Source organism: Lissotriton helveticus, chromosome 3_1 (assembly GCF_964261635.1).
Source record: "Lissotriton helveticus chromosome 3_1, aLisHel1.1, whole genome shotgun sequence".
Classification (NCBI taxonomy): domain Eukaryota; kingdom Metazoa; phylum Chordata; class Amphibia; order Caudata; family Salamandridae; genus Lissotriton; species Lissotriton helveticus.
In genome coordinates, this window is record NC_136061.1 from 70534806 (window position 1) to 70555368 (window position 20563).

Genomic DNA, 20563 nt, shown 5'->3' on the forward strand with positions numbered 1-20563 from the left:
AAAGTGGCCACTTCCACCCTCACGGAGAACTAGCTTACCTGCTGAGACCATCGCGTAACTAAGAGACACAATGGTATAGTCTATCCTCTTCTCCTCAGAACAAAACCCCTTGAGGCAACACTGGGCTGAGAAGTTTCAACCTGTGGGTGGTATCGTGCGACAGGCAGAGTCCTCCTGCTTGTGCCCTGATTGATAACAGTCGTAACACTTGATGGGGGAAAAAGGACATCCTGGGCTTCCACCAATCAGAACCCTCCTCCTTGTGCTCATATGGGGCATGGGAATCCTTTTTCTCCAAATCCCTTAAGGGCCCTTTGAGGACCTTCTCTGTCTTATCCCTCATTTTACTCAGGGAGACCTGAACTACAGTTCTTAGGGTCAATCCCAGGTACCTTTTGGACACTCTTGTGCTGACCCTGAGGTTAGTTTCCTTCTCAAACACTCTGGGTAGAGTGAGCTTAGGATCACTAAAGTGTTGGTGCAACTCTGAAAAACAATTACTGAACCTGCTGTTACATTAATAAATTATAAAGCCCTGCATATTCATTCATTGTACTGCCCTTGACCAACATTCTAGTATCTTACTTGACGAATTTATAGAAATAACCCATGACTGACCATCCCTCGCATTGAGGTGATACATCTCAGGGGTCAGACCAATCTTCTCAACAAGGGCTTCTTTCATGGGGCATATATCCCCCTGGCAGCTTTAAGGGTCCGCAAGGTATCCCCCCTGTAATGGGCATGTGCTTCCACAGTGTAGCCCCCCAGTTCTCCTGTAGGATTCTAGGCATATTCAAGGCAACTTTTTAAAATATATATATATCTTTATTTATAATTTATAGTTTTTGAACAATAATAGACAAAAGACATGCTTTACAGTTGAGCATAGTGTCGGTATTCGTTGTACAGTACAATCAGTGTGTATCATTGTACTCATGTATTCAAACATACATGGTATGAGGGGGAAGTTGAATATATTTGAAAGGCGGAAGCCTCAGGCCTCAACAAGCAATCCAGACCACTGAACACATAGGATCTCCACACAAATCGTGACAAGGGACTTATAGCGTTCCACCACTGCCAACCTATCGTGTTTTCCTTTTTGTAGAACCCCATTCCTCCACCCCATCAATCTATGTTCCCCATTCTAACATCAAATGACAACCAATCTGGGGATTCGCAAATCCAACAATCATATCCATCCACACTCGTAGATCGCTGTAGGTGGGGAGAGTCATGGCTATCCCCCTCTTGGAGAGTAGTAACCCCCAGTGTTACCAACCTATTCCACATTTTGTGACACTCTTTGGTGTGGGGATTGACCCTAGCAGGCAGTGCTTAATGGTCACTTCCAATGGCAACACCCTCTTACGCCTCCTCTGCACATCTGTGGCCAACAGGGAACCAATCTGTTGCAGGAGGAAGTCAGGAGCAGGAAGGTACCCTGCCACACCTCGGGCACAGCTCAGACCTAGCTGGAAATATATTATGTGTTTTCTTGCTGAGAGATAAGTGCGATGGAGGTAATACAAATAAGCCAATGAAATCGAGCATTACTTGCCATCCTCTGGAAAAGTTCACAGGGCCCGGTCCACCCTGTCTGTGTAAATGGTTCTGCAAGGCCAGTGTCCCACAGGGCTGGGTCCCTAAGGGCCTTCTCTTTCGATCTAGCTTTAATGCTGCAGAAAGGGGCGATAGTACACCCCTACTGGATCCCATGTCCAGTATCAATCCTAAAGTCATGGACGCTACTGGTAGCTCCAGGAAATCCCTCCAGACCTCCGGCAAAACTCTGGACACCTTGACATTCTGTAAGAATTAACCTGGACCTAATTGAAACATCTGTTGGGAGTTTTCAAACGTGATAAATTTACTATCTATACACATATCTCCTAGTGTCGGGCATCTCCATCAATCCACAGACGCGTGGGCAGCAGCATGTCCCCTCAATCCACGAACTCATGGATATCAACTTTTGTATGTTTTAAAGGGTCTATGCCAATAAATATTCAACAGCCTAGCGCATGTTTACTCGTGAACAATTTCCCTGGGGCCACAAATTATGGTCTGTTATGTATTAGTGTATGGCATTGATCCTGCAGGGTAGCAGAGGGGGTAAGGTGGGCATAGGGGAAACAAAGTCATGGAAGTTTTTGTGTGGATTTCATTCCATACTGCCCTCTAAATTAAGCCCCTAGTCCCTAGAAGAACCTTATATTTGACCACACCTTGTCATGCTGTATCTGAATTGCCATCCTTCTACTTCAACCTGGGGTAAGCCTTCTTTGCTTGCTATCACTACCTTGGGAGAGTCAAGTGGAAAAAGGAGAATCTTGATTATTGAATTGAATGAAATAGGATTGCATATTGTGAAACTAGAAAACCTGGGATCAGTCACAGCTACCCCACTTACCAAATTGTGTGATCCTGTTTTATTTTACTTTGCCTTCTTTTCTTTCTTTGTCACGTATAGGAGCACTGTGAAATACACAAGTTCAGGATATGTGCTGTACAAAACTTATCTTGTGTCTAAGTTAATACAGTATAATGTTGTCCATGTATAATAATAACCTAGCCCACTCAGACGGTTCCAAGGGTCAACTGACCTGCCTCTTAGTTCACTATTCTCATTGATGTCAGAGTGGGAGGAGGCATGAATATTTCTATGTTCATTTTTGGAAACGATAATAATAAAAAATTATTTACAATACACTGATGTGACCTGATGTACTAGGGTGAAACACTTCTGCATGTTAATGACACACATTTTTTTAAATTTTGAAGAGACATCATATTATGTTTACTGCAAGAGGTTTTAAAAAATTAATGCGTTCCTAAAGTTAAGAAGTTAAGTGTAGCAGGACACCTTATTTGTTTCTTTTCTTTTCCTTCTGTTGGTGTTTAAATGAACGCCTGGCTTTTTATTTAACATCTTTCTGCTTGTTAGTGTTCTTTAAAGTAAACAGCATCTCTGGGTGTTTAGCGGGGTGGGGGGCTCCTTTGCATCCAGTCCTTCACACAAACAAAAAACCCCTGCAAATAACACCAGGGCAAGAGGAGGCAGGATAAGAAACCTGACAAACTGTACTCATGAGCTCATCAGTTGCACCAAATCCCTTTTATTAACCAGCAACAGCAACCTCAGCTTCTGAACACACATGCCACAAAACTAAGGGCCAAATTACGAGTCTGGTGGTAATTGACCGCCAGACTCGCGGTGGCCCAGTGGTGATGGTCCTGCGGCTGCTGTATAATGGGCGGCCATTCGGACTGCCACCACTGCACCGGCTGCACCAGGAACCACCATTCCCTGGTGGTGGCGCAGCAGACAGGGGTATACAATATGCAAAGCGAGACCTCTGCGATCCGCCGAGCAGAGTACGCGAGTTTCCTTTTCATGGCCGTGAGCCCACTATGAAAAGTGGGGAAATAAAGGGTGGCCCCATGCCTCCGCCGCCATGGGGATACATTCAATGGGGCACAACAAGCGTCCCCCTGTTTGCATGCACCCCAAGTTCCAGCATGGCATGGACTTCAAAGTCCACACCATGCTAGAACTACTTTTGCATTCCCATTGTGGTGCCATTTTTCAGAGCAGTGCCAAGGGGACGGCGAAAGAAAAGCACGCCAGACACGAGTTGGACTCGTAATCTGGCGAGCGGGCGGAACATGCATGGCTTTGGCGGTGCTGTGCCAGCGCAAAGCTGGTGCGCCAAAGTCGTAATCAGGCCCCATGGCATCAACCCTCCTATCTCTGAAGAGTCTATTCCTAGCAGATGCTGCATTTCCCCCAGCAGTAAAGAGATCATGGCCTTGTTCTTCATGAATCTACTAAACCCTTTTTCAGACCCCCCCCACATCTGCTCCCAACTCTGTGTGTTAATAGACCCCCAGCCCTTCTTCTCTAGAGCAACACTGCAGAACACCCATGCTCCTTCCACACCTGCACGCATTCCCTGTAATAATACCCCTACCTTGTATAACATTTTGTAGGCAGGCTCATTTTTAATAAATCACCTTATGTACATCCATACAGGAACAGCTCCACAGAGATGGCAAACTTTGCAATGTTATAAAATTGCAAAGCATTTCGCCATCATAAAACATGGTTTGCAAAACTATAATTTCGTAATTCCTTGCACCCCTAATTGTAGGCTAATTTATTTGCTGTATGTCTCTTTATATTTTCAAATAAGGTCCTCTTGAAAAGAGGCTTTAGTGGAGGGTAATACTGTGCCCTCTGGAGCTTGTGCAAGGCACCCTTCGAGTGTGGAAAGTCTATAATGGATACATGTTACACCTTATACTGTCTAATTGATCACCAAAAGACAAACATAACAAGATATATTTAGTGAGTGGTATCTTTATTTTACCCTGTGCAAACTCATTAAAGTGCTTCCTGGTCAGTTGAATAACTGCCCCCAGGCACGTTGAAAAGGCAAATTGCTACATTTTCTAAAATTGCCCAGAATTAATAGAATACTGTACTAGCCACAGTTCGTACATTACAACATATATAGCAGGACTGTGGGTGAAGATCCTTAGCTAAGAGTGTTTGTCACAAATGAGCATACATTGAGCTGTCTGAAGATCAAACAATCCTGCTTCCATTGGATGCATGCTTGTTTACCCACAGGTGTGAAGCAGTAAAATCAGGGCTGGATGTTGACCTAATATTGGCCTCTTGAGATCAAAATATTCCTGATGACCAAGAATCCTCCTCTGACCTGTGGGAAGAGATGTCCGGAGAGCTTTCCAGTGGGCATGCATGGGGCTAGTCCTGAATTTGAGCAGAGATACTTAGGAAGTTTGCCCGACATTCGAATCCAGGCCTTAGGGGGTGCAATGGCGGCAAAGGACAACTTTGCCAATTTCATGAAGAATACAAAGACGGATGAGTGTAGAAAGTGATCTATAAAAAAAAAAGCCTGAAAATGTGTTTTTTGTGGAAGAATAGCCAGCAAAACCTTCCTTTTGTGGGATATACAATCTGCAAGACAGACATAACATTATATTGCACCCAAACTGGAGTAAAAGTGTTAAACTCCACAAAGTTGAAAAGTTTGAAATTCACGAGGTGAACTTTAAAGTTGCCCACCTCTGATTTATTTATTTCACAAATCGCATTCTCTGGCCCTGCAGGTCTATTCTGTTGCATCAGGGACAACATTGTGAGAGGTTCGGAAGGCAACGATGCGGGCCAAAATATTTCATTGACTGTCAGGCACTGCAGAGACGGGGAAAGGGATATCACCCAGCTGACCACTGAGCTCTCAAGGCTTGAGATAGCAGCACACCACAATAGGAGAGATTACTGGCTTTGCTGCATAGAGGCCATCAGCCAGAGGGTCAGGGAAACATTACTAGAGAAAGCCAAGAGAAGCGCTTAATTTGTGCCGGTGCTTTCCAGTGCTAAGCACCGGCACTTATTTCTCAGGACCAGGTCTACACTATGTAGTCTACTCTACAAACAATATTAGTGTAATAACTTTCCACCCAACATCTTCTATATAAAATGGGGGACAAGACTAGAAAACTCCTCTACTGGTTGGCTCACCGTGACCAGGAGCTTAGGGTGGCTGCCGGTGGCCGGGATCTTTCAGGCACAGTGGTGACCAAGTCCACAGACACAGCTGACGTGCTCGTAGATTACTATAGCAAGATGTACAAAGCACCCCCTATCCTTGAGATAGAGCATGACAATCCCATCATAAAAGATCTCTCAGTTGCAATGCTTCGACCGGATGACAGACGCCCTACATTTACCCATATCTGACACACAAATATATGCCGCGATCCATGCAATGCAATGAAAAACTGGCCAAGAGACCTGGGGATGGGGGCAGTGATGGTTATTCCCAAACCGGGAAAAGACCCCATTGAATGCTCCTCGTATCGTCCTATCTCAATCATCAATACTGAGGTATCAAGGTTAGCCGGGGTCATCCATACTCTGGTCCAACCCAATCAGAATGCTTTTATGGCAAGACATGGAACCAGGCACAGCATCAGGAGACTACATAGGATCTTCGTCATCCTCCGCTGATCTCCAAAACCGCAGTGTTATTACACTTAGTCTTCGAGAAGGCTTTCGATTCAGTGTTGTGGCCCTTCCTATTCTGGGTGCTGCATGGAATGAGCTTTGGCCCATGGTTCATCACATACATATGGCTCCTTTACAACTCTCCCAGGGCCTGTATCAATATCAACGGCTTCCTCTCTCAAGCCTTACCAATCATACGAGGATCAGGACAGTGTTACCCGCTATCCCCACTAGTATTTGCCCTAATGATAGAACCACTTGCGACCTGGATCGAAATGGATGCCCAGGTATAGGGAGTAGATCAAGGCAGAAATGAGGAGGATCGGATCTCCCTCTACATAGACGACATACCTCTTTACCCGGAAAGTCCACATTAATCAGTCCTCGCATCTTTCAGATGCTGATGGTCTTCTATGGAGAAGCCTGTGGACTCACATCTAATTGGTATTAGTCTGTCCTTATACCGGTGGGGACGGCTAACCAGGCGGTCCCACCAAAGATTCCTGACCATCGACAATCACCCGTTCCATTCAAGTACTGGGGCCTTCCCGTCTCGTAGACTCTAGAGGACTACTGGAAGCAAGATGAAGAAATGCTACTGTCCAAACTTAAATCGCAACTGGCAGCCTTTGGCAGCTCTCACTTTCCATCACGTGTAGAGAGGCCATATACAACGTTGTTTCCCTCCCATAACTGCTTTCCATGCTGCAAAACTACCCACCTGTGCTACCTGGTGGCTTCGTCAGCAGACTCAGAACCATTCTCTCCACCTACGTGAGGGAGAACGGCCCCACACATTTTCATCTCTAAAGTGGTGCAGTCGCCATGGGATGGGGGACTGGGACTAACAGATACATAATTCTCCATAATTCTCCATTTGAGTAGCCCATATGTTCCCAATCAACTAATGGCTTTACAAGGACCGAGATGACCCCACGATCTGACTAGCACTTCAATATGAAGTCAAAAAACAGACAGACCTCCCCCTGCTACGAAGCTGACAATTGAGCGGGTGCTGGCCAAAGGCATTGTAACATATTAAATGGATGGAGCGCCTCATGCTGGCAACCCCCTTATAGTCAAGCGGTTGGTTACCTTCAGTCATGTGCCTTGTGGGGTTCGGGGTATGGGACAAAATAGGTATAACTACATTAGGGGATGTCTGGGCCACATCACACATGAAATCACATGTAAACCTGAGAACTGAATTCGACATTCACAGATCACAAGTCCTCAAGTTCCTCCAATTAAGATAGGTCCTGGAGACTCATAGGCAGGACCTCAACCACATCCCGGACAACAACCTGCTCAAGGCCCACCTGATACTCAAAGTAATCAAGAGCAAAGGGGGTCTCCATGCTACATCGAACACTGGTACTTAACTCCCCAGATCCTCTGATAACACTGCGGGAATGATGGGCGGCAGATGTGGGGGAATTAGATGATGACGACTGGTGAGATGCCAAAATGGCAGCTAGGACACAAGCCATATCCTACAGGCTACATCTGGTACAATTCAAATACTTCCACCGTATATACAACACACCAGAGAAATTACAAGTAAAGAATAGATCCCAGACCATTGAATGTACCTGCTGCCACACAGCGATGGGAACCCTGCTACATATGACCTGAGACTGCCCAATGATCTGCAAATACTGGACAAGAGTCCACAATGAACCTTCACAGCATCCTAGGCTACCCTGTGGACCGTGAACCTTGCGGGGCAATTCTGAGAATACGTCAAGGGTAGGATGGCACAAACTGCGACAAGACACCGTATGATATTGGGTGTCTAGTAGTAAAAAGGGAGATAGTCAATCATTGGTGCTCACCAGAAGCTCCCACGCTGGCAGAATAGCTACGCATCATGGACCAATGAGCACCAGCAGATGCCACGGCATATAACGGCTGCGGTTGTTCAGGAAAACACAAATGTATGTGTCAAATGGATGGAACATTTCCATAATGTACTACCATGATTCAACAAAGACGTATTTCAGGAGCCCGGGGTGTCACCTGCCGGGCCATCCCAGCTTCTGTTTATATGGCTTCATTCTAACACTTCTATTCTACGTTTCTATTTTAGAGAAAAAATATTGCTTTTATACAGTAATTATTTCTTAGACAGCTAGAAAACGAAAAGAACTATCTTTTTACATATGCACATTGACTAAATAAATGATAAAATAAATGAAAGCATTCAGCCTCATGTTGAGGGGTGGGGGTGGTCTACCACAAATATTGTGGTATTACATCTAGCTTTGATCTAGATCCTCAAAGGCCTTGTGTCCTTCTTCATGCATTATAAAGTGCTGAACATATTCTTGGTGCTGTAGAGGTAAACACAAAACATCACTGTGGGAAGATCCAAGTGACACATTATCTGTCAAGTTGTTGGAGAGGCACTGTACACTCTGAACTGTGTCCAATAGTGTTCTGCATTTCATGAGGTAATTTTCCAGAGTGGTCGCCGGACAGATTTCTAAAATACCATTACAGTCAAATGTAATATCCGGCTTCTCTTAGGTGCATTGGATTGGCTGTTTCCAGTCATGTGACCTGGAGGCTGCTCCTCTGTTGATGACACTGTGAACAGTAGCGTTCCTTCTTCCCCGACTTCACTGCGCAGCCCGAGCAGATTGTGTCATTGCAGGACCTAGAAGAGAAACAACGCAGGCATGAGGGACCCTTGATCACTCATCGTCAATGACGCAAACACAAAATATAGACGTAGTTCATCTATGACTGGATTGCATAATATGCCCGAGAGAGAGTCCAAAGGAGTACACACATTTCCAGCACTGAAATCAAGAGTGAGGGCTCTGTTCACAAACAGTATTAACATAGTCAAGTCAAATGGTCTTTATTCGGATTTTAAAATATCCATAAAAGTGCAAATCATCACAAGCAATAGTACATAAATATATAATAACATAAAACACATTCATAAAAACGAGATAAGGATAAAGACCTCAGTATCGGCATGAGACCAATGTGCAAGGATAGCAATAAAGTGCAAATAATTACTGTATATACATTATGTAAGCAACAGTTCTAGCGATCAATGTAAACTTTAGACTATGTGCAAAAACAGCAGATATATGTGCAAACAATTCACTTTATCTATGTCATATTCATAGAAATTCGCGAACGTATCGCAGATTGCAGGAAGGAGCTTACTCTGAAAATCATGTCATCACTACCTAACTGCTGTATTTCATGAAATGCCAAGTTAAAATCTATAATAGCATGTACTTTAAAATAAGGAATCAAGTACTGTTTGGTGTATCTGACATAAAAACCACAGAAAAACAGAAAATTTAACAAAGTTTGTTTGCAGCCGATGCCACACAGGCAAGACAGGTTCTCCAAGTTTTTGTTAAAACCTAACAGAAAACAGAGTGAGTATTTTATACTCCCGTCCCTGAGACGAAATAGCAAACTCCTATTCCATCTCCCGAGATTTTTTCTGAGGTATACCTGTGGCATATTATTATTCTTGCCTGGTGACGCCAGAAGAGGGGTGTATCTAATGATTGACGGTTTATGGAGCTCCATATTTTCTTTTTCCTCACGGTATAAATCATACAATGCCCCTCTCACAGACTGTAGATTTATACCGTCTATAGCTAGAGGGGTGGAGAAAATGTGCTCCAGCCTTACACTGGTTAGGCTTTTCTTCACTGCTCTTAGCCATGGTATGTAACTACCCCTGTCACATTTAAGACAATCTGTGATTATTTCTTGTGTTAAAAATGCGTCAGGATTTCGCCACATCTTTAGCCAGAATAATACTGGCCGTGAAATGATGAAATCCTCCACATATTGAAGATTTAATTCCTTATGGCAAATTAAGGTAGGTGCTGAAATTATGGCCCCTAATACCTTTCTACAGAATCTATTTTCCTCAATTTGGATACTACTGCAGTTTGTATGCCCCCACACCTCTGCGCCATAAGTTGCCGTCGGTATACATTGGGCTCTATAGATCTGTAGTAACGGTATTACAACCTCCGCTTGCTTTGGCTGTCGGAGGCTAATGATGATAGAATTTATAGCCTTACCGAGTTTATTTTTTCCAAGGGCCACATGTGGCTGCCAGGATCCTGAGTCTGAAAAGACTCGACCCAGGTAGGGAAAAGTGCTGGTGCTTCTTAAGAGCTCTTTTCCTGACACAATATGGTGAATGTGGTGCTTTTTGGGCCCGCAGGACATTATATACGATTTATTAAAATTGGTGCACAAATCCAAATCTGCCATAAAGGATACAAAACCCGTTATTTAAGTGCGAAGTGCTTTTGGTGTGCGGCCCATCAGGACCGCATCATCCGCATATAAAAGTACGGGAAACAGTTTACCGTTGATTTTTGGGACATAGCAAGTTAATTTAGACAGGGATTTATTTAATTCATTTATATAAAGGATAAAAAGTAAGGGGGCTAAGACACAACCTTGTCTAACCCCCCTACCAATTAAAATATCCCCGGAAACCTCTCCTTCGTTGTTTATCCTAACCCGTGTGTCATGGGGCGGGTCGCCAGGATACCGACTTTGAATGTTGGTCGGCTGTTCCCCCCTCTCACCTGTCTCTATTCCCGACTCACAGACTGCGTCTACATGGCCGGAGGAGTGGACTTCTGCGGACATCGGGACACGTTGGGAGAACAGGGACGAGGAGGCGCACGGACCCTTTAAGGATCACGGCTGTGAGGATGAAACCCCGCCCCCCTGGTCAGTGACAACGCCAAAAGGCAGCCCGACCCGGAAGACGTCGAACAGCAGTTCCGGAGCGGGAGGTGGAGCCAGAGCGAGAGACTGGAGAGCGGAGATGAACAACGCGGAAGAGGAGACCCTGACGAGCCCAGCGGAGGACTACAAGCCAGGAGGCCAACGACCAGGCGATCCGCCCAGCCACGTTCCCGCGGGAGGAGCGTGGCTTTCCAAGGTACGGGGCAGAGTGGCGGGCTGGGTGACACGTAGCCATCCGAACGTGTGAATGTGCCTGTGTAAATAGTGGAAAGTCTCCACAAAACCCCTTCCCTCACGAGCACTGAGAGCACCTGACCGGACGTGTGGGGGTTTCACTTGAGCACAAGGTTTCCTTCACTCCCCGGCCCCGTACAACGTGTAAACAAACCGGAACAAATACTAATGGTTCCTACCTTTCTGTTTATTTCCATGGGACGTGCCTAACCCGAGAGGGATCTCCCGGTCAAGACATCTACCCCCGAAAAACAGCGGCCTGGCTGGATCCGGAGCCCGGCGTGGGAGAAACACCCTGGAACATCCCATTTTTCCCCGAGGCGTCAAGACGGAGCCGGATGAGTTTGCCCGGTTGAGACTGTCAAACAGAAGACGAAAAGCATATCTAAAAATAAAACCTTCCTTAAAAAGTTTACTCCAGGTGTCTGACTCACTATCTCTGGTCCCTATCGTTCCCGAACTCCAACAACTGGTGTCAGAAGTGGGATCAATATCCCAGTCCGTCTGTAACGCAGAGATGGACACCCTTATACAGCACCTGGTGAAGGGACAAGAGAAGCTGGAATGGGCCGTAGAGCATCAGATCTCCACGGCTCAAGCAGACAGAGACCTGTTCACCAACACGATCGCTTCCCATTTCGAGAGCATCCAATCCAAAGCCACGGATCCCTTGCTCAACGTCACGAGAGAAAACAGGGTACACGTTCCCAACCCCTCGGGGATCGCTCTTCAGAAGTATGTCCAGGGAGAGGATCCCGATGCGTTTCTCATGAACTTCGAACGCGCTGCCCGGGCGTTAGAGTGGCCCGAGGACAAATGGCCGTTCTTTCTAGCCCCCTTGTTGACCGGAGAAGCGCAGTTTGCCTATCAGGTGGCAAACCCTGCAGGAACCGCACCTTACCCCTTTATTAAAAACGTAATTTTAGACCATTTGGGACTAGACCCTGAGGCGTATCGCGTACGTTTCAGAAAAGAGAAAGGCGTTCCGGGAGAGAATCCGAAAACGCTGTTTTTCCGGTTAAAGATGATGGCTGATAAATGGCTAAAGCCAGAGGCTAGTACAAAGGAAGACATACTAGCCAAAGTGTATTTAGAACAATTCATGGAAGCACTTCCCTACGGCTCGCAGAGATTGCTAAGGCAGCACTCCGGACTGTCTGTGGAACAGGCCATCGAAATGGCAGCTACATACGCCCGAGCCCAACCAAGAGGGTTAGGGTGGGAACCCGAGAATAGTACCAAACCCCAGCCACCGGCCAAACAGGAGAGGAGAATGAGGCCAATGGTCGAGACCCCGAGACGCCGCCCTTTCCGATTGGAACAGCACACCTCACGGGGGCCGCAATGTTTCGAGTGCGGCGAATGGGGACACATAGCCCTCCTGTGTCCGAGGAAACACCCCACCGAGGAGCCGATGGAAGTCGGATATCTTCCCCAGACTGTACTATAGTCCGCAGAACTCGGAACATCGTTTTATGTGAGTATGCTGATCAATGATACACTGGTCAAGGCCCTCTTAGATTCGGGGTGCAGGCAGTCCGTGGTCAGGAAAAGTCTAGTCCTCCCCTGCCAATACATCCCCGATACCCTGGTACACATCCGATGCGTTCACGGAGACATAAAACCGTACCCCGTAGCAGACATCTCTTTACAACCCCCAGACAAACCGGAGTGTATGGTCAGAGTAGGGGTTGTGGACTCCCTACCCGAAGACATGATATTGGGGGTAGACAACCCTAGGTTCCTTGCCCTGTTCCGGGAAAGTGTGCTAAACCCACCCCAGGTGGCGGTAGAAACCCGAGCAACTTATCTGACTCCTGATCCCTGGGTACTTGATCGCAGTTTCAGACACGCACAGGCAGAAGACAGAACGCTCTACAACGCCTGGGAGGCCGCACATGACAACCAAACTGCCTCTAACCCCTCGTACCCCCAGTTCGTGATACAGAAGGACCTCCTGTACAGACAGGAGAAAACGGGAAGCACCCTACAACTGTTGGTGCCTCTATCGTTCCGAGAACAAGTGCTGTTTTTTGCGCATGCCCACCTAACAGCAGGACACACAGGAAAAGAGAAGACGACAGAGCATCATTCAGCATTTCTTTTGGCCAGGAATATACCGAGACGTGCAAGACTATTGCAAGAAATGCGACGTCTGCCAGCGTAAAAACACACACAGACCCCCTGCTGCCCCGCTACAACAGATGCCCATCATTGGGGTACCCTTTGAAAGGGTGGGAATGGACATGATCGGACCATTACCCACGACCTCGAAGGGACACCGCTACGCTCTGGTCATTGTTGACTATGCAACAAGGTTCATTGAAGCGTTTCCCCTTCGGGCCCCCACCACAGCCAACGTGGCCGAAAAAATCGTGGAACTGTTCGCACGGGTAGGGTTCCCCAAAGAGGTCCTTACCGACCAAGGGACGCCCTTCACATCACGCCTGATGAAGGAAGTATGCAAGTCTCTAAACATCCACCAGCTAAGGACTTCAGTTTATCACCCCCAGACCGACGGTCTGGTGGAAAGATATAACCAGACGCTGAAGTCGACGTTAAAGAAGATGTTGTCTACGGAGGGCCAGGCATGGGATCGATTGCTGCCCCTGGCGTTATATGTGCTCAGGGCCCAGAAACAGAGCAGCCTGGGCTATTCTTCATTTGAGCTACTTTACAGGCGAGTCCCCAGGTCGTTGTTGGAAATAACCAACGACAGCTGGGACACCCAAGAAGCCCAAGAACAGACGTCTCTCTTGGAGTATACCGTTCAGCTCCGTTCAAGACTCGGAAAGCTCAGAGGATTGGCACACACGAACCTGGAGCTCCAACGTGACAAGCAGAAGGCCTATTACGACAGAGGGAAGAGACTAAGACGCCTTCAGGTCGGGGATTGGGCTCTAATTCTTCTACCGTCAGTTACCCACAAGAACGAGTGGGTCGGGCCTTACGAGGTCCTGGAGACGATAGGAAACACCACCTACAAACTCAGATTGTCACCCACCAAGACCCAGAGCTATCACATAAACCTATTAAAGAAATGGATAGGCCCGAATCCACGCAACAACAACCTGGTCCTCCCTTCCACCCCCAGTAAAGACACCACCCTGGAAGACTTGGTCGTGAATACGGACCTGTCCTGTACCATGAAAAAGGAACTATGGGCCGTCCTACAGCCCCTGGCCCCGATGTTTTCCGACGTTCCGGTAAAAACTACATTGGTGGAACATCGCATAGACACGACCCCCGGAAAAACCATAAAACAACGGCCGTACCGGATTCCCGCTTCCCGTCGAGAAGCCGTCCGGAAGGAAGTATCTGAAATGCTGCGCCTGGGAGTCATCCGACCCTCCCAGAGCAGCTGGTCCTCCCCTATTGTGATGGTCCCAAAACCGGATGGCACGAAAAGATTCTGCATGGACTTCAGGGCCCTGAACTCCATATCCGCGTTCGACGCCTATCCGATACCCAGAGTGGACGAACTTGTGGAGAAACTGGGAGACGCCGTTTTCATCAGTACGTTAGACTTGACAAAGGGATATTGGCAGGTGCCCCTGCGCGAAGAAGATAGAAAGAAAACGGCCTTTGTCACAGACGACGGACTCTATGAGTTCACGGTTCTACCGTTTGGCTTACATGGGGCACCTGCCACGTTTCAACGTCTGATGAATCATGTACTGAAACCCTTCCCGTCCTTTAGCGCGGCCTATCTGGACGATATCGTCATTCACAGCAAAACCTGGGAAGACCATTTGCAACACCTACGTGCCGTTTTGACAGCACAACAACAAGCAGGGCTTCATGTCAATGCAATGAAATCGAGAGTCGCCTTCAACAGCGTCAAGTACCTGGGCTACATCCTTGGGAAGGGCACCATTGCACCACAGAGTGAGAAGATCAAAGCCATTCAGAACACCCACTTTCCATGTACAAAAAGGGAACTCCGGGCCTTCCTAGGACTGATAGGCTATTACCGGAGGTTCATTCCTCGGTTTGCTGAAATAGCCACCCCCCTAACAAACCTTCTCAGACAGGACACAAGGCCTAGAGAACTACAGAGACCCTCCCCTGAAGCCAGGGACGCCTTCGAGGGGTTGAAAAACATCATCACCACGTCCCCCGTGTTAGAATCTCCTGACTTCTCCAAAACGTTCATTCTGGCCACCGATACATCTGCCGTGGAGATAGGGGCGGTATTGTCGCAGATGGGTGACGACGGCGTTGAACATCCCATATTGTTCACTAGCCGTAAACTGTTTCCCCGGGAGTGCAGGTATTTGACAGTGGAACGTGAGTGTCTGGCGATTAAATGGGCTGTAGAGAAGCTGCAATATTATCTGGAGGGCAAGCCTTTTATTTTACAGACTGATCACGCTCCCCTGACTTGGATGTACCGGAACCGGACACTGAACGCCAGAGTGCTGCGGTGGTTCCTGTCCCTCCAACCCTATTCCTTTACGCTCCAGCACAGAAAGGGCACGGCCAACTGCAATGCGGACTACTTGTCCAGGACCTTTGCTCTCCCCGATCGGGAGAAGCCAGGGGGGGAGGTGTGTCATGGGGCGGGTCGCCAGGATACCGACTTTGAATGGTGGTCGGCTGTTCCCCCCCTCTCACCTGTCTCTATTCCCGACTCACAGACTGCGTCTACATGGCCGGAGGAGTGGACTTCTGCGGACATCGGGACACGTTGGGAGAACAGGGACGAGGAGGCGCACGGACCCTTTAAGGATCACGGCTGTGAGGATGAAACCCCGCCCCCCTGGTCAGTGACAACGCCAAAAGGCAGCCCGACCCGGAAGACGTCGAACAGCAGTTCCAGAGCGGGAGGGGGAGCCAGAGCGAGAGACTGGAGAGCGGAGACGAACAACACGGAAGAGGAGACCCTGACGAGCCCAGCGGAGGACTACAAGCCAGGAGGCCAGCGACCAGGCGATCCGCCCAGCCACGTTCCCGCGGGAGGAGCGTGGCTTTCCAAGGTACGGGGCAGAGTGGCAGGCTGGGTGACACGTAGCCAACAGGACGTGTGAATGTGCCTGTGTAAATAGTGTAAAGTCTCCACAAAACCCCTTCCCTCACGAGCACTGAGAGCACCTGACCGGACGTGTGGGGTTTCACTTGAGCACAAGGTTTCCTTCACTCCCCGGCCCCGTACAACGTGTAAACAAACCGGAACGAATACTAATGGTTCCTACCTTTCTGTTTATTTCCATGGGACGTGCCTAACCCGAGAGGGATCTCCCGGTCAAGACATCTACCCCCGAAAAACAGCGGCCTGGCTGGATCCGGAGCCCGGCGTGGGAGAAACACCCTGGAACATCCCATTTTTCCCCGAGGCGTCAAGACGGAGCCGGATGAGTTTGCCCGGTTGAGACTGTCAAACAGAAGACGAAAAGCATATCTAAAAATAAAACCTTCCTTAAAAAGTTTACTCCAGGTGTCTGGCTCACTATCTCCGGTCCCTATCGTTCCCGAACCCCAACACCGTGCTTTCAGGTCTCTATGCAGATGCGCCAAGAAGTGTATAAGTGCCTTATCCAACCCATAATTTAAAAGAATCTCCCATAGTTGTGAACGGTTAACAAAATCAAATGCTGAACTTAAATCTGTAAAACCCAGGTATAGCGTGGCTTTTTTGGCGATAGTATATTTGCCTAATATAAGATTTAAGTTCAGGCACTGTTCTACAGTTCCCACACTACTCCTAAATCCCAGCTGGCATGGACTTAAAATTTGAGCTTCCTCTGCCCAATTACTGATCTTATTAAATATCACTCTTCCTAAGATCTTCAAAGTATTATCGATCAAAGATATAGGGCGATAGCAACTAGGATTAAGTCTATCGCCCTTCTCTAAGATGGGAACGATGATACTATTTGACCAAGTTTTAGGGATTGTAGTATTGGACAGATTGTTAAAAACATTACACAGTAAGGGCGACCAGAAATCTGGCTCGGATTTAATTAGGTCAATTGATAATCCGTCAGGACCTGGCGCTTTATTTCTTGCACTTCAGTTATAGAAATATTAACTGTATTAACTAGACAATAACTGACGGTCATTGTTGATGCTGTATATATTTTCGACAAATGTTCTTCCCACGTTTTGCTAGCTATATTACAGTTTATCGTGGTGATGGTTGAGCCCAAAGACCTCATAGATTTTACCTCGCCCCAAAACCCAGTGACGTCTTTGAGTGCAGCGGAGCATGCGAGAGAATCCCACCGCTCCTTCAATAACTCCTCTGTATGTATTTTTGTTGCTTTCTTATAGCGTTCTCTCAGGACTCTAACCAAAGTCCTGTCCCTGGGTTCTGCAGAAAGTGATTCACGTAGTTCTCGGTTTGCCCGTAAACAAGTGCCATTAAACCATCTAGGGTTTTTACTTGAGTTACTAGCGGGTTTAGAGATTTCATGTTTAATGCCCGCGCATAACCCAGTGAAAGCCTGAATGATCTCCAGGACTGCACATCTACTGGACAAGCACGTTTCTACTAATATGGAATAATAATTTTATAATACGTGCTAGGAGGGTCTTGTTGTCTATGCCCTTCCAAATTAATTTAAGTTTGTCAGTTGATGCAACCAGATTCTTTGCCCCTATTTCTTTACGTTTTGTGAGTTTGTTAGCAAATTTTAAAATTGTCAGGATTGGGTTTTGGTCACTGTGAACAGTACTTAAAACATCAGCCTTTACTAAACAGTTCTCAAGGGAGGAAGATATAAAAACAATCAATTGTAGACGAACAGCAACGTCCTCTAAAGGTTGGCAATGGAACCTTGTCCGACGTACCGCCATCTTTCTCCATGACGTTAGTTAAATCCCGAATGGCTAAGTGGTTATACGATTCTTCCCCTCTTTTGCAGGGGGTTACCCGGACAGATATCAAAGCTGAGTTGTCCATTCCTTTGTGCAAATGCGCATTGAAGTCCCCCCCCCCGACAAATGCCATCCGATTTGCCATACCTTTGTTCGTATACAATCTTATCAATAAAATCAAACAAATTGATAAAATTCCTGTTGGGTTGTGAAATAAAATCATTATTATAAAAATGTATTAAACATAATGTAATCCCGTTAGAATAGATTATAGCATGGAAGTTACTATCATTTGTCTCCAGGGGTTTGATGTTACTCCCTGCGGTAATCTTTATCCATATGGATAAGCCCCCACTAGGTCTGCCGGCTACAGGGAAAGGTACAGTGTTATTATAACAGGAAAATCCCTCAAGAAGCAAACCACTGGTGCACCATGTTTCTTGGAACATTAGAATATCAAATTTGCTGATCCAATCGGTCCACTCTATCATTTCCCTCTTTGACTTTAGACCAGCAATATTCCAACTAAGTATGGTTAAATTATGATTTATGGGACCGCAGTCGTCAATGACAGGGCAGGGTGGCAACGATACTTCCGAGCCGACTTTATAAGGAGTGTGAGTGGACCCAGATTTAATCCCGAACTGATTGACCATTTCAGCATCCTGGGACCATTCTACAGTAATCTGGGGTTCTTTTGGGGGTCAGCCCTGGCTCTCCAGATCTGATAGGGCGCTAAACCGGTTTTGTATAGAAAGTATTGGTGTAACTAAATTGTGGGTTTTCTGCGGAGGTCTGTAAAAGAACCCTAGAGGTAATGAAGTTATGACAGTTGGGGAATTAAAGTGATCGATGTTACCATTTAATATATATTTCACCAGGGAAGGGTGTCTAAAGTTCACAACTATACAGTCGCCCATGATATTCTTAGCCGAAGGACCTACCCATCCCACCCGTCGTACCATTAGAATTTCATTGTTAATCCCCATACCCATCCCTTTGTACCTGAACAGCCAGTCAATGCACTTATTTTTAAGCTGGTCCCAGGACTCACTCTGCTCTTCTTTCAGGGGGGTACACCGGCTAGAATTATAACATAGGGGCAAGCTTCTGGGGGCAAATGAAGGACAGTATCAGCATGTTTTTTAGCCCGCGTAACAGAAATCGGTTTGATGTTTGAACCTTTCACCGGTTTTGCGGGGGCGGACACAGATGGGACAGGCAAAACTGCCATAGGCAAAGAGATTTGACATAGGGGCCCGTCTACTACGGGCAGTGGTGGCAGCGACAATGTGCCCACCGCAGTACTCGGCGTGGCATTAGAGGACGGATGATTTTTATCAACATCACACCTGCCACATATATTAATACTACCAGATGTATTGCAGTTACCCCTGCCCCCCCACTGCCCCTATTAACAGCCTCTAAGTCTTTCAGAAGCCGTTCACCCCTGATTTGGATTTTAGCGTCTTCTTTCTTCACCAGGCTTTCTAATCTGTCCAAACGTTTAAAAATAAGATTAAACTGCTTGTCCATTAGACTTTTCAATTGGTTAAAAGTTGAGTCCACTATGGTATCAATTAGGTTTCAGCTTATCCTGTCTTGTGTGCCATTAGCAGAAATTAAATCAGTCTGTGTGCAGATGGAATTAAATCCCGCTCCCACAGTTGTTAAGTCTACAGTCATATCACCTGGTTGCACAGTCATACTGGCTGATCCCCCGCTTGTTACAGTTTTTCCACGTGACCACATACTCTGCGGAGTTGGCTGACTTTTATTGCGGGGTGGTTGTTTCCTCTTATTAAGTGGCATTTTTGAGGGGCCTCTCTTACTCTTTTCTCCTATAATTTTGGTATTGGAGACCAAACTAGTGGGATCGATAATAGCATCTTTATCCGGCTGGGAATCAGAAATGGCAATCACATTGCTAACCGTTGTCGGGCCCACAGGTAGGTTATCATTATGGGTGGGTTTGACAATTATTATGTTCGGTGATAACGGCAGTGAGGTTGTAACACCGCCATTATTTGAGCCATTAGGAGAGTTTAAGTGGGGTGCTGATAATCCCATTGACATTCTTCTTTTGGTATTTTCGATCTCTGTTGTGACCAGATTAAAAGCATTCTCAAACATGCTTTCAAAAGAAGAGGAGATGATAGACGAGTTCTTGGATGCCTGGGCGGAAGTGACAGTGGTTCGTTTCCCTATAATACAAATGTGCACTCACCTCACATACAACTTAGAGGGGTAGCCCGCCCAACCGCGATCATCAACGGACGGCCGCAGACCCCGCTCTTGTCCCGGGCTTCTCCCGGGACGCTCCCGCGCAGCGGAAGAGGCGAAAAGCTAAATAGCGTCAGCAAGGGGCGGTGCTCAAAGCCCCGATTCAGGTGTGGGCGATCAAGTTAATCCTGGGACTACGAGTTCTAGAGATGTGAATGCTCCTCCCCGATGTCAGCCGGTGTTTCCCCCTGTAGCTCTGTGAGGGCAAGGAAATCAGTTCCACACACAACACCTCTGATGCAGGTGTTTCGAAGGCGTCAGCAAGGGGCGGTGCTCAAAGGCCCGATTCAGGTGTGGGTGGTCAAGTGAATCCTGGGACTACGAGTCCTAGAGATGTGAATGCTTGTCCCTGGTGTCAGCCTCGATATTATGACGATGCCAACAATGCAGGTTCCTTGTTTCTCCATGTAGCTCCGTGAGGGCAAGGAA

The 20563-nt window shown here is 47.0% G+C and overlaps 1 protein-coding gene across 1 annotated transcript in view; it reads right to left on the reverse strand.

Annotated features, from left to right (window-relative positions):
* Window positions 1-1763: 1763 nt before the first annotated feature.
* RUFY4 (RUN and FYVE domain containing 4) overlaps window positions 1764-20563 on the reverse strand; it is a 435544-nt gene continuing 416744 nt past the window's right edge. The window contains exon 12 of the mRNA XM_078679261.1: window positions 1764-8705. Coding sequence (XP_078535387.1) covers window positions 8600-8705 — 106 coding nt within the window. The 3' untranslated portion in view covers window positions 1764-8599. The remainder of the gene's footprint in view (window positions 8706-20563) is intronic.